Here is an 18,078-nt window from a genome sequence, read left to right as displayed (position 1 = left end):
ATCGGATGATAATATTTTTGCAGGGAGGCAAGGTCACGTTTTGCTTTGGAGACGCGCAATGAGAAAATCCACTTGCATGAAAACAAATGAGTTGTTAGCATTAGCTCGTAGCAATTTTAGCGGTGTATTACGACAGGGTTGAAAGGTTGATGGCAAACAAACCAGACCCCCCCCCCCCCCCCAACTAACCCCTGAGGCACCTTACAATTTTGAAGCAATAGACACACGGTCGACCTTTTCTACCCGTGCGATTTTATTATTGGACTCCACGATTTTCTACCTTTTTCAGGGCCAAAATGAAGCAGGTGTGCTCCCGCGCTGTCAAAACGAAGGCTACGAAAGAGGGGGGGAGTCTTGAGTGGAGGCGAGCATTTGGTGACAAAAGCCATCTTCAGCCAACCAACCCTCCTCTCAGACTCTCACCGCTCTTTCCCAAGGACCCCCCACCCCGATTGGTCCTAATTATCCACCGCGTTGGAGGGATGAGGAACAAGAGGCTGGACATATTGTGCGCTTTTACGACTGGTCCTCGGGGAAGGGGGGAGTCGAGTCGGGTGCTGGCTACCGTTGGCCTCGAGCAACTGGAGTGGTGGGGGCTGCTGTCGTCTGTCACACTAAGCAGGCTTTGCCTCTCCCTCTCTGGCTCTTTCCCAAGCTTTCCCCCACTTTGCCAACAACTCTGTCCTCCTTGCTTTCCTTTTCTCTCTCTGCATGCACTTTTTTGCGTAGTACCTGTAGACGCACATTCACATATGCCGCATGTCCCGACGAGGGGAAACCAGCTCGCCGTTTTATCCTTCTATTGAAATGAAACACTGCTTTAATAACCAAACGTGACATTTACCGTTGCCTCTTTATTGGATGTGGGTTGCTTTTTGAAAACAGCCAGGTCATTTCGAAGCCTAAAGTCGTCAGATGCATCCCTGTTTGTTGGAGCAGATCCGTAATAAATTAGTTCGCGGTCCACGTCGAAGGCTGCTTCGCTGATTTCCGATCAAGGGTTTTACGGCGACGACGTATTGTTTTCTCACCGGGGGATGAACAAAGGCAATATTCACGTGGAAATGCACAATATTTCAGACTTTTATATTCATATGAATGTATCAATACCAAAATAATGTATTTTTTTACCTTGACGAATGCAAGACTTTAGGATAGCGGTTCTGTATTATACGAGGTAGTGCCGGTTTTGTCGGACGGCACAAGCGGGATCCCCAACAGGGGAAAAAAAAAAGATCCCGACTCTCCTCCCAGGAGATTTTCTGTTGCTTCGCATTCGTGTCCAGTCGGTTTGTATGACACTACCTTGCACATGGAATGGACTGGAATCAATCGTTTTACCCTCCCTTTTAGATTTTGATATCCGGTACAAGAATTGCTATGCTAATAAATGACGAACATGACTGTTAAGTCAGAAGTCAGGGTCTATTGTTTTTTTTTTTTAATTTTTTTAAGAAGTCTTCTTTTCTGCATTGCGTGGAATTTTCTCTGAACCGGGACAATATCTATCCCAGCTATCTTCGGGCAGTTGGCGGGGGGGACACCCTGAACCGGTTGCCAGCCAATCGCAGGGCACACAGAGATGAAAAACCATCCACGCTCACACCTAGGGACAATTTAGAGTGTTCAATCAGCCTGCCATGCATGTTTTTGGAATGTGGGAGGAAACCGGAGTACCCGGAGAAAACCCACGCAGGCCCGGGTAGAAGAAGTCAAGTATGCTCTTTGCACAAAGCCATAACCAGGATTCGAACCGGGATTGCTGCAGCCGCGACGCATAATAGTAACCACTATCCAATCACCACCTACTATTCGAACGTATGAGAGTTTTTTTTGTGTGTACTTATTTTCAAATATGTGATGTGTGCCTGTTGGTTGGAGTGGCCTGGTGGTTTTTTTTGGGTGTTTTTTAGGTGTGTGAGAGATTTTATTTATTTATCGCTGAATGTCGGGGTTTTCTGTGTGCATGAGAGATACATACTTGTCGCCCTTTCCAAACCTTTGCATACTATTCTACTGGTTGCGTGTACAGCCAAGCCACGCCGATTCACGAAAGTGTATGTTTTAGCGTTTGTGTGTGAGATGACGGCTGCTGTGTTTGCGTTGGAGACAAAAGGAGAGGACGTGAATGGGGCGGCGGGGCTCACACGACACTTGCGCGTTTGATAAATGAGTCTGAGCTGCTCCCGTGTGTGCTGTGGGACAAACTGTGCTGCCGCAATCGTGTTGCAGAACAATAGCTACGTCAGAGGCGGAGATGAATGGTGGCTTCCCCACACCAATGTCCCATCAAGTGAAGCTTCTGCAGCATCTGCCGAATGACCCCGTCTCTTCCTCCTCGAACAGGGGGTTGACATTTTCTTTTTTTTTTTGCCACTCGACTGCAAGATCATCGCAGAAAATGGATCCCTTATTGTATATCTGCGAAGCGAAAGGAAAAGCAGTTGTATTCTATACGGTTGCGCATCCCTTCGTTCAGCTTTGCGTTCCACCTTGAAAGACTGCATTTACTCGTTCCCTTCTATAGGTAGCAATGTTTTACATAATTTTGGGGTGAGGGAAGATGTTGGTTTTCTCACTTATCTAAATTTGAAAAAGGCCAACTATAACGTTCTCCCATTGCCTCAAAAGCAAAATAGCGTTGCCCTCACTTGTTTCACGGTCTGTTTTGATCATTGTGTATTACGTTTGGAAGCAGGTTTTTAAAATAGAAAGCGACTGTTATTTTTTGTTTTAAAATGGACACATAGCAAACAAATATAGCTTGATTTTTTTTCTCGTTCGTTGTCTGGAACGAGTAGGGTGTAATAGCAATTTAGTTTTCAACTTTTATTTCTAAAACCAAAATAGAATATACACGAGACGCAAAAGGGGGAAAACGGCTCGCATATTTATTTGGGTTTCCCATAAAGTGGTAATCGTCAGCATTTCTCATATTGACCAGGAGATGGCGACATCGTTGCGCCTGATGACGACGTGTTGTTTTGTGATGATAGCCAAGTTGCCGTACTTGCCCCAATTGTCTCAGGCCTGAGCTGGTACAATCTCATCTGCGCATGTTTGAGAATAGAGTTTGAAAAATGACAACTAAACAAACGACCAGGCATTGAAATTTTGTATGAATAATGGTGTAAAAAGCACCAATGCAAAGCTCCAAGTTCACCCAAAGACCGGGTGAAGTGCTAAAAAGTCCTTCAAATTAACAGATGTGAATCCAAAACTAATACTGTAAACCAGCTGTTTTCCCCCATTTGTGTCTCGTGCTGTGTACCATTTTTTATTTTAGAAATAAAAATGGAAAATCAAACTGTTATCAGACATGTCCTTACACGTTCCAGACAACAAACGAGAAAATCGAGCTATATTCCAAAGCATAAAATTGAACAGAGCTCCTCACTCTAGAGAAGTGCAATGTCTCTTTTGATCACGGGATATTATGTTTGGAAGTAGATATTGAAAAAAGAAAAGCGAATGGTTATTTGATTTTCATTTTTAAATCCAAGCACTAAAATTGAAATCTGTATTTTTTGGAAGGAGTAAGGAAATAAGGAAAATCTATTTATTTTGTATTATCGACATCATTGTTCATACTGACCAGGAGATGGCGACAATTTGTCATTTGCGACAAGCAGCAGAAGAAGGTTGGTTTGGAATGGCGGTCGTGACATCAGACCTGCAGGTGAATCGGAGACAGGTGTGCAAAAAAAAAGCGTGCACGGGGGAATTCATCAAGCGCAGAGCACAGGTCCGGCAAGATGGCGGCAGACTCTCAGCTAAGTGGCGCACACACACGAGTTTTGATTGTTGCACGATTTGCACACTTGAGGGACACAACGGCGGTTGATGTTTGAGCACAGCACGTCATCTTTGCCTTTTCTTATTAGCCGATATTTTGTTGTTGGGCACGTGACACTAGTGACTGGATCCTAACCTCCCCAGATGAATCGTTGTCACTGGCAATCTTTGGATGAGAATTGCTGGTGCGCGAACGAGTGAACTGGACTGTGCTGGAGGAGCCTCGTGGAGAAATAAATGGTGAAAGTTTTTGAAGGAGGTATACTGAAGAGTACGGTTCACGGCATCCACAAAACCAGCAAGTGGTCAAAAATATCATGGCAGACTGCGCCCTCTGCTGTTGGTGGAAGGAAATGCATCTTTGGCCAATATCGGTAAAGTTTCATTATTCATCTCTCATGTTTTTGTCATTCTCGTCCTATTATGCGAGTGCTTAGGTGTTGTCATGATCGTTTCAGAATTAACTGGCATAAAAAAAACATTCCGAAGTTTGAAATGCATTGCTTTAACAGTACTTGTTAGGAGTACGTAGCTTGCCAGTCACAATTAACAGATGAAAGTGTGCCAGAAAAGGTGATTGGACTTTTAAGCTATGGAGAAAGTTAATGTGGTCTGATGAGCCAAGAGTCATGCTGTGTGGCACCGCTCTCCAATCAATGGTCTTAGTGAATATTAAGGCTACCAATCTAAAAGGTATGCCATCGTGAATGTGTGTTGAAATAGAAGTCCAAAGAAAAACAGGCAGATGCAAGTCTCAAATTTCACACTGGGTTCAGCAAGCATATTATGACTCTATAACCGCGTCACAGCCTGACCGAACGCAATGAAACTGTAACCTAATTCGGAGAGCTACACGACTGTGCGAATCATCGGGTGTCTCCCGAGACGAAGCTTCCAGTGCTCCGCGTTCGGTGCCATGCACTGGTAACATGCTCAGTGAGCGTGTAATGGCCTTAATTATCATTTAGCGTGCCAGCCTCATTGACAACATATCAAGCCGGTAATAAAATAGCATGACGTGGTACAGAATAACGGCTACATAAAAACACTCAAGGGGACATTTACGCATATAATGTTAGCATGTAACCCCAAAACAGACACCACCACACATATACCCCGCCCAAAATAAAATAAAATAAATATCTGTGATGTCTCTCTCTCTCTATTTTAGTCCCAACGAATGATGTGTAACCAGGCATAGCACGTTCTGGCTGGAGAGGTTGCTAATTCACTTTGTTGAATTAGTCAGAAGTAGTCGAGCGTGCTCTCACTGCCAAAGCATCTGCGATTGGCCGTACATCAACACACAAACGGAGAAACAAATGCGCTCGTTACTTTATGAAACCTTCATGGAACTTCAAGCTTCCACTTGAGGATTGCAATCGTAGAGGTCTGCGAAGTGCATCGCGGCGGTCCGCGAGGACGGTCACTGCTCCTCCGGGTCCCCGTGAGCACAAGTCGAAATGCTATCGAGGAAAAATGAAGCCATTCGGTTTCAATGTGACGTTTCAAGGTACAGCGCACTTGATATGATGACATTTTTTGTAAAAGTTGGATGGGCCTAGGAGTGGAGAGAAGGTAGTGTAGTTGTGTCTGACGCAGCGCAGTGCAGTACAAAGAGGACTATTGTCGTGTCAACTGAATGCTTTGATATTGTTTCGTAATGTCGAGTGTGTAGTAATGTATCATCGACATGGAAGAGAATAGTGTAGTACAGTGTGCAGTCCAAAATGGTTAAGTACAGTGGAATATGGGAGAGACTGAAAAGTAGATCATTATAGATGACGAATATATGATACATGATTGACTTAGTCTAGTACAGGTGCCCAAACGTTTTGGACCGAAGATCGACTTTTCGATCAAGCAACCTCCCGCGATCGACCCATCAAACAAACTCTGAATGAACAAAACGAGAAAAGATATAGCGCAACAGCTCTGATCACAAGCTGCAATCGCAGACTGCTGAGCGCTAACAACTTCCGGCGATGCCGGTCACGCGCCACCGTAGGTTCAAGATTGACCTGTTTTATTTTTTTTAAATACTTTTTGTGAAAATGCGACTGATAGGATGATTAGGGTACAGTGTACATTAACACAAAAAATATATTACTAACATGCACAAAGACACACAAAAGTTGTTTTTTTTCTCCTCTACAGGCCTGGCGATCGACTTGGAACCAGTCCGCGATCTACCGGCCGATCGCGATCGACGTAATGGGCACCCCTGGTCTAGTACAATAATAATGTTAATAGTCCACCTTGTGACAACCGTGCGAGTTTTGAGCGCCATTTGCTGATGCAAAGAAACGCTCAAATTGACCGGAAGTGAAAACAACACATTATCGTACACTAGAGTCAACCTTTGTTTCTCATCCACTTTGTGACCATAAAGAGCCCCAATAGCCTAAACAAAAAAAACCCCATAAATGTTACGTATGCGCGTGCACAGCATGCTGCAGAATTCAAAGGAAAGCGATTTATGCTCAATCGTCGCATTTTAATACATTTATGGAGCGCGCTAGTGAATTCATTATTACACCATATGTTAATGCAGCTGGTGTGCGCGCGCGCGTGTGTGTGTGTGTGCGCATCTCTCTCTCTCTCTCTCTCTCTTCCCCCCCCCCACCCCCCCGGCGTGCACTGTGGTCTTTGGAGGAGAACCAGGAAAACAACTGGCCGTGTGTGCACGCCTATAAATATGAGAAGAGGCTGCAGACTGCAGGCTGAACGCGCACCGCGTATTGTTCTCGGCACGGGCGGGAGCGGACCGAGCCGATCCCCATCGCGCCCGTCCACCTTCGCGCCACGACGGGGAGCCGAGCGGACGAACGGAACGATGAGGAGGGTGTTCGGAGGTACAGTCAAACTATTTGGACGGTGTCGGCGCATCGACGTTTTCATCGGACGAGCGGCGCTGGAATCGGAGACGCGATTGTGGCGATATTCTGGGCTCGGGTGTGCAATCGTAAGCGACTAAAACCGGCTGGTTTCGAGTAAACTTTCAGGGATAACATCGACCAGGGGACACGTTTACGCGTCGGGGGGTGCTGTGGCACGAGAGCAGGTTTGTTTTGGAAAATGCTGGCACTTTTCTTGGAGATGAACCCAATCGATGCATTCGAGGGAAGGTCATTAAGTATGGCTACTCGTTTATTTTGAATTCGAATATCATTCAAAATCGAATCGCAAGCAATATAAAACCGCATCAGCAATTTTGCAAAGTTTACAATGTCGCTTGCATGCGTGTGTTTATTTGATGGGCATGAACGGTGACACCCTCCCCCCCACCCATACCCCCCCAAGTCCTGGTGCACTCACCGCAAACAATTTTGTGTATGCAGCGTGACTCCACAGATGGACCCCCTGTGTCATGGAGCCAAGAAACCAGAGGGCGCCGATCCCAATACAGACCTGAGGCCCCCTCCTGCCAAGATGGCCCGTCTGGAGCAACATGGAGTTGGAAGCACCGTGCAAGAGAGAAGCAAGCAGGCGAGCCCCGGGACTAAAAACTCTTCTTATCTGGTCCAGAAAACCACCACGGCAAGGCATCAGCACAAGAACTCTCATCAGCCAAGAGGTAAAATATAATCAATTCTGAATTCTAAACACGGGGGGGGGGGGGGGGGGGCGGTTTCCAAATGTGAAGCAGCACTTGTTCTCAAAGGGGAACTTGAGTAATCATATGTTCTCATCTGCAATCCAATCAAAATTGTGTTGGGGTGGAATAAGAAGTGAACAGATGACATCCGTTTTCACCTGATCTCAAGGGGGATGCCATTTTGACATTCTACCGCCCCCTGCTGTCGACTTAAATTGATGTGAAAGTGCCCTCGGGCTCGCGTTGCAAACGTTACGGCTCGCCTTTTTTTCCCCCCTGACTTTTGCATACTAAGGCAAGATCATTCTCGAAATGAATTGGAGTTTGTTCCAGCGAGTCGATCTTTCCCCAAATAAAGCATCCCTGCAAGGTGTTTCAGTCATTTCAGTCGATTATGTTCTCGACTGCCACGTCAGGAAGCTCACTGCCTGTCTTCTGCGTGGTGGAGCACACGGAGAGTCCCGCCGAAGGAGAGAGGAAAGAAGACCATGCCGAATTCGTCCTGATCAAGAGAGATCTGCTCTTCAACCAGCTCATCGAGATGGCCCTGCTGACGCTGGGATACTCGCACAGCTCTGCTGCTCAGGCCAAAGGTGCAAGACGCACGTCTTATCCTCTCGGATGGTAGCGCTTACACACGTCGCGCGTTACGGAGCCGATACGGTATGTTGTGCAAGTGTACCTAATGAAGTGTCTTGGTTGTGTTTCCGCAAAGACTTTTCAAACACTCGGCAGCAGTTTTTTGTGTCTGGAACAAATCTGGTTGTTTGAAAGCAGAAACTAGGAGACCCGTTGGTTTTGAACCCTCGAAGCGGTTCGCTCAATGCGTCAAGGATTGCTTCATTCCAGACTCAGGATCTTGACAAACACGATACTCAATCTAGAAACAAGACAGGACTCATTTACACTCGCGTTCATCCGCTATCACACAGTCGTGCTTTTTGTTTTTGTTTTTGTGTGTGTGTGTGTGTGTGTGTGTGTGTGTGTGTGTGTGTGTGTGTGTGTGTGTGTGTCAGGTTTGATCCAGGTGGGCAGGTGGAACCCGCTGCCTCTTTCGAGTGTGACAGATTCTCCAGACGCCACCGTGGCTGAGATGCTACAGGATGTCCACCATGTTATCACCCTCAAAATACAACTGCAGAGGTACGTGGGAAATCCCGATTCCTATTTGTTTTACACGCCGCTCGCTTTCCGCCGGATTGTTTCATGTCCAAAAGAGTGTTCACCAAAACCTTTTTGTGACCTTTAACTTGTAAAACTCAATTGATTAGAATGCAAAAGAGAGGAAGCAATCCTACGGCACAAACGGACACAAATGATGTCATTTGTGCAGCTGCCCCAAACTGGAGGACTTGCCGGCGGAGCAGTGGACGCACTCGACTGTTCGGAACTCGCTGAAGGAACTTCTCAAGGAAACGAACCAGAGTTCACTGGCCAAGGAGTGTCCTTTGTCTCAGGTATAACATACGCACACAAACCTGCGTGTGTGTGTGTGTGTGTGTGTGCGTGTTTCCAGATAAATTGTGAGGGAGTGTGCGCGTGACTGAAATAGACGATCTCTGTCCATCTATTACGATCTCAATTTTTCTCTTTGTAACATAGACAACTACGAATAGCGGCAATTATCAACATAATCTGTTAGTCCCCGAAGGTTCAGGACAACAGAGATAAGAGAAATTGCTCGCTATCTCCGATCTTCCTCGTCTTCTTTCCATCTCAGCCGGTGTGAAGATCTGAGATGAGCAAAGTCCTCCTTCCCCCATCTTCTCCCTCCCTCCGTCTCACATTTCTTTCTCCCTGCTTATTTGCAAGACACAGATTAAAATAAATATGAGAAGATGAAAGGTGTAATCAGATGTAAAGATTGCGCAGGATGGTCTTGAGGGAAAGTGTGTGAGAGAGAGAGAGACCCCTGACTACATGTCTCACGTGCAGTATGTACTGTATGCAGGCACCCATGCACCGCTCACACCCTGATCCGTCTTTATTATTGTCTTTACCTTTGGGCTCTTTTTTTAATAACCCAGACGTGAGTGCATTAATATCAGATCCGTGAACATCCGAGCCACACGGACGCGCAGCCTCGCCGAGTGCTGCCGACGTGATGAGCGCCCGTTTTTGTCCTTTCCATGTTTCAGAGCATGATCTCATCCATAGTCAATTGCACCTACTACGCCAACGTTTCGACGGCCAAATGTCAGGAGTTTGGACGATGGTATAAACACTTCAAGACAACCAAGTGCAACAGTAAGTAAGTCAGTCGCAAAATGAATCGATCGGTACATTTTCAACTAAACCGGAAAGAAAAAGTGCACATTTTGCATTCAAAACAACCAGAAGATTTTGCCTTGAAGGGCGCTAGCTTCACGCTAAAACAGAATGGGAAATGCCATAGACAGGCTAACGAATATTCTGTTTGTGCCGGTGTTCAAATAATAATCATGAGGCCTATATTATGAATCCTCTGTGTGGGGAAATGAAATGTGAAACTCTTCTTCGCTCGTGTCTGTTTGAGAAGCCGAGCCAAGTCACACATAGGCTAACAGAGGCTCGAACGGATGATTTGGCGTCGTTCAAGCGGAATCGGTGAACGAGTTAAAATTGTACCACTCTACAGTACGCTTTGACTGCACTTTTCTTCACCAGAGATCGACGCTTTCCCAGACCAGTCGTCGCATCTTTCCAACACGCAGCAGCAGCCCATCAACGGCAGCGCATCCGATCAGAGCTCAAGCCTTCTTTACCTCCACGGAGGGATGGCCAACATGGCGGCCGGAGCCTCCCCTCGCAGTATTTGCAACTCTGGGTTGCTCACCCAGACCCTCAGCAGATCTCAGCAGCAAGTCATGACTCAAATTCTAAACCAGCAATATGCCGTACGCCTCATGCTCACTGGACAGGGGCTCTCGCCGGCCTCACAACAATATCTCAACCACGCGTCTGCAGGGAGGGCTCCAGCCAAAGTCTTCCCCAAAGCAGCCGATCCCCAAGGCCCTCAGCAGGCCCAAGACGGATCTCATCCGGCCGGGCCGCAACACCAGACGTCAGCCGGGTCATGTCTGGGGTTGGTCGATGTGCCGAATGACATCTACCACTGTGTGCGTGAGGAAATGAAGAGAGCGGGAATTTCTCAGGCCATCTTTGCGCGAGTGGCTTTCAACAGGACCCAGGTATGCCAGGCGCCAGGAAAGTGAGTTCAGTGCTACTGTTTTATTTTGCATGTATTTAAAAAAAAAAAAAAAATCTGTTGATTTCATCATCTTATTTATGACATTTCGACTGCCCCTTGTCCGAACAGCGTCTGGAAGGTATGTGGTGGCCTGAGACGGTGCCATAGTGACCCGGGGCCAACGGGCCACCATTAATGTCGGACCCTGAAACATCTATAAGTCTTTTTTTTTTTTTTCCCTAAGCTGTCTTATCATTTTAACTGTCCGACGTCCAAAGCCGCGGTCCAAATTCGTGCCTGGTTCAAGGTGAGCCAGAATTGAACTGAACCGCACCACTTGGTGCAAGTACGGGCTGTCGACGGTTGCCATTTCGGTGTGGCCTTTGCCGCAATGCCCCCTCCCCCCCATTTGCATGTGCAAGCATAGTTGTGCCAGCTCTCTGCAGCAAAAATCTGGTGCCAACACTGAAGCAGCTGCTGGCTACCTAATCACAACCCCTTAGAGAAATCCTTTCTCCTTTCCCACCTCTGCTTTCTTTTCACTCGCCCTCCATTTTGCCATCCTTCACTCTGGCACTGTTTCTATTCATTTGACCTTTTATTGTCAATCTGTCTTTTCTAATCTTTTCCTGCCCCCCCCCCCACTCCTCATTTTCATATCCAAATCTCATATCGGCTCTAATATTAAAATGCCACATTAGCCGAGGCCACTTTACATTCAGCAGCACTCCCAGAGAAACGGGGCTCAAAGGAGGCTTGTTAATATTATTATCGTCATTATCATTTTCATCACAATAAGCAGAGCAAGCTATTATGCATGCCCATGTTTCCCGATTGCCAGCTCCAGGGTGCCAGAGTATCATCCATACAAGTTTGGCGCCATTCCAAGATGCCATCTCGAAGTGGAAGGGATCGTTTGTCATCTTAAGGCTCCGCTCTATTGGGAAAGGCGGCGGGGGGGTCGTCGGGTGAATCCGAGGATGATACGACAAGCAGGCCTGTTCCCTCCCGAGCTGTCCAACTCTTAGCATGAAGCATTATTTTTCAGGGGGGGGGGGGAATCCCTCGAATTTGTAGATCAGCTTGATGGTTTGCGCCTCAACTGGAGATACACTCGGAATGATGCGAGCGTGCAACTGGCTCACGAGCGTGCGCGGCTTTGAAATATTAATCTGCAGAGGCATGTCCGGTCGAATGAGATTCAGAGGTGAATATGGAGAGCTTCTGGGGAAAAAAACCCCCAACAACTTTAAATGTATCTATTGTATATTGTGATGTACAAGGAGCCCAGGCAGCCACCCAACTGTTGCGGATTGATCATGTGACTTGCTACGTGTTAGCTTATTGATTGCAAGAGAGGAAACGTGACATTCGATTTTTCTTTTGGAATATTGAAAAGATTACTTCATTTTTTTAGGGGGGGGGGCGTGCATTAAATAGAAATTCCTAGATTTAAAGGAAGAAGGTAGCGATTGGCATGTAAATCTCGAACCGACAGTGCGTGAATGAATGTGACACGTTTGTTGACTTCAGGGCCTACTCTCAGAGATTTTACGAAAGGAGGAGGACCCGAAAAATGCCTCGCAGTCTCTGCTGGTCAACCTGCGGGCCATGCACGGGTTCCTGCAGCTCCCCGAGGCGGAACGAGAACGCTTCTACCAGGAGGAGAAAGAGCGAAGCCTGACTGGATTCACGCCCAGCTGCAACAACACGCCGCCAAGATGCACTCAGGTCTCACCAACCCGCCGTGAAAGAACTCTGAAATCGATGCGCAGTAATTACGCCGATGCTTTGCACAAATATTGCCGTGCTCCGGGCTTATTATTTTTTATTTATGTGGTGCCACTGCAATACTGCAATGCGCATACATTACTATCCTGCAGGCTTGATTTTATTCTTTTTTTTAATTTGAATAATTTTTTTTTATGTTATTGTGTGTAGCTTAAGCTTCGGATTACACTTTGTGCCACTGAGATAGCTCAACAAAAGTTAAAGTCAAGACTCCCGCGATGCAGTTAACAGGAGAAACATCCCAAAGAATGTTTATTTGATTTTTTTTTTTGGATTCCTACTATAAATGAAAAGAGATGACTCTCACTTTGGCTAAAAAAACACAAAAAAAACAATTGTACTTTCATTTATGTCAGCCAAAGGTCTGATTTTAATAATTTTTTTTTTTTGTCCGCACCAAAGTGCACCGATGTCTCTCGTGAAAAGAATCTAACAAGGAAAATTTCAGTTTGGTGGCGTCCTCCTAAGACAAGACCCTCGACCCACTTGATTAACACATTAAAATCATCACTTTGCCCGATTAATTTGAGCTTCCCCATTCCCTGGCTCCGATTGCCATGGCAACCTCCATTTACACATCCAACAAGTGCTTTTTAAATCAGTGAACAATCCGCACACCAATCACCCTTGAGTGAAACGTACTCGGGCTAACTACTGTGAGCCCCCCCCCCCCCCAAAAAAAAAGAACTCGAAGAGGGCGCCAATATTTACAATGCAGCTTAAAAATCAAGACTAAAACCGGTTCTTTGGTTCAAACAAAATTGCCTGATGGTCAAACAACACCAACCGTGATCAAGGCACCGCCGTCAAGTGGTGTGAAATATTTGATCACGATACATTTACCAGCCATATTTCATCACACCTGCAAAGTCAGGCGAGTGAACCGCTACACGATCAGCGACCATTCTAATTTGTAAGTAGATGAAAGCACGATCCGAGTAAAGTTGCGCAACCTCGCGGACAACTTGGTCGAATCCAATTTCGTCAAGCTTCCGACCCCTTTTCAACAATTGTCATGAATGAATCCAAATAAAACAATCACATGGTATTTATGGCCCGTGGGGAGAAGTTAAGTTATTCATATGAGATACAAAATTAAAAAAAAAAACTCGTAACCTGCATTGCCAAGGCTGTTTCAAACAAACCAATTAATTTCGGGAGGATTTGAATTCAACAATGGAGAGGAAAATGACGAGGCTACACATATATAGTTGTTTTGTTTTTTTAATATGCCCAAAAGTGGATCCTATCGCCATCCTTGATGCACTTTTTAATTACTTTCTTTTCTATGGATTGGCCCGCTCCCAGTTTACAACCGCTAATTCCCTTTCCGTATGGGCACGTATTCAAATCCAATGCCCCCCCCCCCCCCCCACCTCCTCCTTCTTCTTGCAGGCCAGATTGTCACCAGTTACAACAGACCGAAGTGTGAGGACAGACAGTTGCGTTCTCAACGTCAGCGCCTCCATCTACGAAGAGATCCAGCACGAAATGAGGCGAGCTAAAGTGTCCCAGGCTTTGTTCGCCAAGGTGGCGGCGTCCAAGAGTCAGGTACGCTCTCATTATATCGATGCGAGGGATTTACCGTTTGAAAGAGCAACGAGGCAGCGAATTTGCCGAGGAAGGCCAGGCGACAACAAAGCGGCGGCTGTACTCGATAGAAGACATCCGACTGCTATTGTGTCGAAAGCAATCGCTTTGATCGTCGACACCAACACACTTTCTGCTTCCTATTTACGTCCACATCGACCGTATGGGATCTCCGCGCATGCGTGCACACTCGTCTCTGCCTGCCGCAAACAAACGCACCGCAGCGCGTACACACAAAGGCGTGGTATGAATGTTTATTGTTCTCATATTTTATGGCGGCCCCATAAGCTTGTTATTGCTTTTGTTTGGCGGATAATTTCCCGCCGAGGAACGGGAGGGAACGTGCTTCCCTTCATTTTTCGTTTTTCCTCATTCTCTCCTTCAGCTTATTGTCTTCTATTATCAAGATGCATAGAGGTCATTCAGCAGTCATCGTGGTAAAAAGCAGGTGCTCCGACGTCCATTAGGCTCTTTTCCCCTTCGATGGCAATACTTCTGTTTACCTCCCCCTCTCCCTCCCTCTGTCTCTCTCCGTACTAACCGGCTGTTTGGCAAGCACATCCAGGCTCCCATCTTTTCTGTTCTATCTTCCCCGCGCATCTGGATAGCATTGTGCGCCGGCGTTGGGCAGCGGCCATGGTTTTTTGTGCGTTGCCAACGCATTTGTGAGTCGCGGCCAGCCCGCGCAGACTTAGGAAAGTACAATTTTCTGGACTTGCTTCGCTGGAAACTCTGATTTACACCCGAGATCGATCTTAAGCCGTGCGCGTACCGTATGGGAATGTTCGAAATAGAAAAAAGTTGCGCAGCACTTTGGGGAGTTTTCCAAATACGTGAGAGGAGCTGTCGATTATATGTTGGGTCTGTCCCGCAGGGCTGGCTGTGTGAGCTACTTCGTTGGAAGGAAGATCCCAGTCCAGAGAACCGAACACTGTGGGATAACTTGAGCCTGATTCGCCGTTTCCTTAGCCTGCCCCAGACCGAAAGAGATGCGATTTACGAGCAGGAGAGCATAAATCCTGCGCAGAACTGCACTGAGAGACGTACACTCCTCGCCAATGAAAACGTACTGGTAAGGCTCCAAAAATACATAGGCGCCATTTTATATTTACATTGGATCATAGCGACAAACAATCTGCCTTGCTCTGAATTATTAACTCATTCCACTCCCAAAGACGTTTTTAAACGTCTTTTCAGACTTGGTCTAGAATTGGCTGGTACTGAATGAGTTAAATATTGAAAGGTTCAACCTGAAAACATGAATAGAACATTTTAAATCTGTCATTGTTTTTAAACTCGACCGCTACTTTATTCTGGGGATCTTTTCTTCCTCCTCGAGTATCAACGCAACGCTCTGCTGTCTCAGCCACACCATCTGCAACCTCACCAACCCTTGCATCCAGAAGCAGGACTTCATTTGTCTCCACGGCAACCATGCACCGCATCGCCCGCCGAGCTGGAGACCGGAAGCAACTGGGGGGTTTTGAGAGTCGGCCTGCAAGGCCAGAGCAATAGCGAGGATTTAGTTGAGGGAGGAGAAGAAGACAATGGCAGTTTTGCGGTGGACTGGAATCATCCGACGAAAGTGACAAATGCCGAAAGTGATGATCCGGTAACTGAAGGTGGAGAAAACATAAAGGAAACGACGATCAAGGAAAAGATTCAAGTGGAGTGGCCATTTTTGAAGGACGATGACGGCGACGGGTTTGGGATTTGTCCCGAGGCGCGTCATGAAGGCGAGGTCCAACACGTGGGATTACGAGTGTCCCATGAAGCCTTGGGCATTTTGCAGAGCTTCATCCAAGACGTGGGCCTCAATCCAGACGAGGAGGCGGTCCACACCCTGTCAGCTCAACTGGATCTGCCCAAACACATCATCCGAGGCTTCTTCAACAGCCAAGACGTCATATCCGGTCGACAGCATGAGCAGGGTCAGTGCTGCAGTCAGATCGTAAAGCACAGAGAAGAGAGCCCGCATGGCTGCGCAGACGGGACCACGACAGTGGAAAGAACTGAGCGGCACCAGGAGGAGGAGGTAAAGACTGAAACGGAAGAAATGAATGAGGGGAAAAGACTGACTGTGAGACATGGCACAATGAACATGATTACTTTAAAAGGGCTGGATATTAGTACTCAGACCCTTCCCACAATGAAGGAAGAAGATGAGACCTACGGTGTGTCGAACTCAATTAATAATGTTCAGCCATGAGATGCGTCTCTTCACTCGCCTTAGTTTGGAGTCCGGATGCATCCTTGCGAGATCAATTTCAGTTGTTTACAACACGGGCTGTTTCTCTTTTTCCCTCTTGTGGTGTATGAACTTTCACAAAACAGTTTATGTACTTTGAGTCACATTCCAAAGATCACATTTTCTGACTGTATGTGCAGTTATAATGACCCACAATGTAGCTACTTTTGCCCCCTATGAGGCTCAGATAGCATAATCACAAAAATAACTGCAGCTATCATTTAGCGTTCCCAAAACGTTCAGACCAGAATTGTGTGTCCGTCTCTTATCATGTGTTGAATATTCCTACTACGTTTGTTAAAATTATATGGAAAATGTGCCATGTCGTTCCCCCCTTTTTTTTGTATGATTGCCCCTGTTTCAAGTGCAAGTTCATTTTTTTAAAGATATCATAACATGTCGTAAAATCTTATGACGGCAACGTATACTGAAGTCCTCAATAAATAAACAAGTTGAATGAATCAATAACATACCAAGTGATCCAAGCAAGAATTGCTTTGTTAACTCACTCACTCCCAAAGACGTTTTTAAACGTCTTTTAAGACTTGGTCCAGAATTGGCTGGTACTGAATGAGTTAATAATCACAGAATACATCTGATATAAAAAAAAATGAGTACAGGCAGTCGATATTCAGTAAATATTTTGTGAGGTTTTATATTTTCATTGTGATTCATGCTATAGAGAGCTGCTGCGAACTGGCATTGTAGCAAGTTTATTTTTAGGTAGCTAGCTACAGTTGCTCTCTAGCTAGCTAGCTAGCCAGCCAGCCAGCCACAGGAACTATCTGACCAGTTCGCTCCTGAAAGTCGATGTACTTCGAAAGACTCATCGTCAATAATATTAGTAATAATAATAAAGATAATGGCACTTGTGAAATGCAGTGTCTGCAAAGGTGATGATAGAAATCTCTCATTCTCTATCTCACACACAAACAAATGTGTCCCCTTTTCCCCCAACATCTGCTTTAATGTTTGTTAAAAGCCCCTTGTCAAGAAAGTGTTTGTCAAAGCTAAATTTGCCTCACTGCATCAATGGCTATCATTCAAACTTCATCAAACTGTCGTAATGATTCCTCGAGTAGTCAAGTAGAGATCCTTCTGTGTATGTGTCGTTGGCATCTTAACGTGAGGCAGTTAAATGAGCATCATGATTGACAAACGCAGCCACGTTGTGTTTAATCTACTGTGAAATCTATTGTTCCTTGTTTGATAAACACAACACTGAAAGTCAAAGTTAGGGTGCCATAAAAGTACCCGGTGTCAAGAGTGTTTGCAGTTACAATAGATATACAGTATTAGCCACATGCCAGTGATTGCCAATATGTTTGATCACATTTCAGGTACCCTTTCAAATTGTTTCCTTTCCGTTTATTCAACACTGTTCCTGTCTCCATACATTTCTTGCCCCATGCCCAAATTAAAACCCTTATGCCCTTCGAAAAAAGCTGATACCGAACCTACGCGTTTTACAATTTTGTAAATGCTGTATGTTGTGTTATACAAACATTCTTTTTTTTTTTTCCAAACACTCAAAATGTTCAGCGGGATCTGTGCTATCCATACATATATAGTTTATATTAATTCCTTGGGATTTTTTGCCCTTAATGGACAATAAAGCAGTTCTGTGCTATGACACTTCAAAGAAATATTGCATTCTTTGTAAACAGTCGACTATGAGGGTTAAATTAACAGATGTGACGTGGCTCTCTGTCATACCTAATCCTTTAAATCCAGTCCCTCTACGTGTCCGATTTTGTTTCGATAAATCAAGATACACACTGTGCCTTTTCTTGAGGAATATCTTTTTCAGAAACTATTTCTTCAACACAGCATCTGAAATACACAAATGCAACATGGCTAATAACAATGTAACTTCTGAGTATGTTT

General features: G+C 45.7%; 1 protein-coding gene across 2 annotated transcripts; it reads left to right on the top strand.

The window, feature by feature from the left end:
• Positions 1 to 6,417: 6,417 nt before the first annotated feature.
• satb1a (SATB homeobox 1a) lies at positions 6,418 to 17,837 on the top strand. Of its 2 annotated transcripts, none has more exons than XM_086137091.1 (11): positions 6,418 to 6,650; positions 7,137 to 7,372; positions 7,810 to 7,986; positions 8,410 to 8,536; positions 8,727 to 8,850; positions 9,532 to 9,640; positions 10,040 to 10,563; positions 12,096 to 12,293; positions 13,749 to 13,904; positions 14,818 to 15,015; positions 15,283 to 17,837. In XM_086137091.1, exons 2-11 carry the CDS (start codon positions 7,150 to 7,152, stop codon positions 16,150 to 16,152), a joined length of 2,706 nt encoding a protein of 901 aa, XP_085993217.1. In that variant the 5' UTR covers positions 6,418 to 6,650; positions 7,137 to 7,149; the 3' UTR covers positions 16,153 to 17,837. The 2 variants fall into 2 exon arrangements, with proteins under 2 accessions (XP_085993217.1, XP_085993218.1); XM_086137092.1 differs by having other exon boundaries at positions 6,418 to 6,859.
• Positions 17,838 to 18,078: the final 241 nt, after the last annotated feature.

The sequence above is a fragment of the Hippocampus guttulatus genome, chromosome 18 (assembly GCF_054856545.1).
Source record: "Hippocampus guttulatus isolate MCC_2025c chromosome 18, RoL_Hgut_1.0, whole genome shotgun sequence".
NCBI lineage: Eukaryota > Metazoa > Chordata > Actinopteri > Syngnathiformes > Syngnathidae > Hippocampus > Hippocampus guttulatus.
This window is presented reverse-complemented; position numbering and strand designations above follow the sequence as displayed.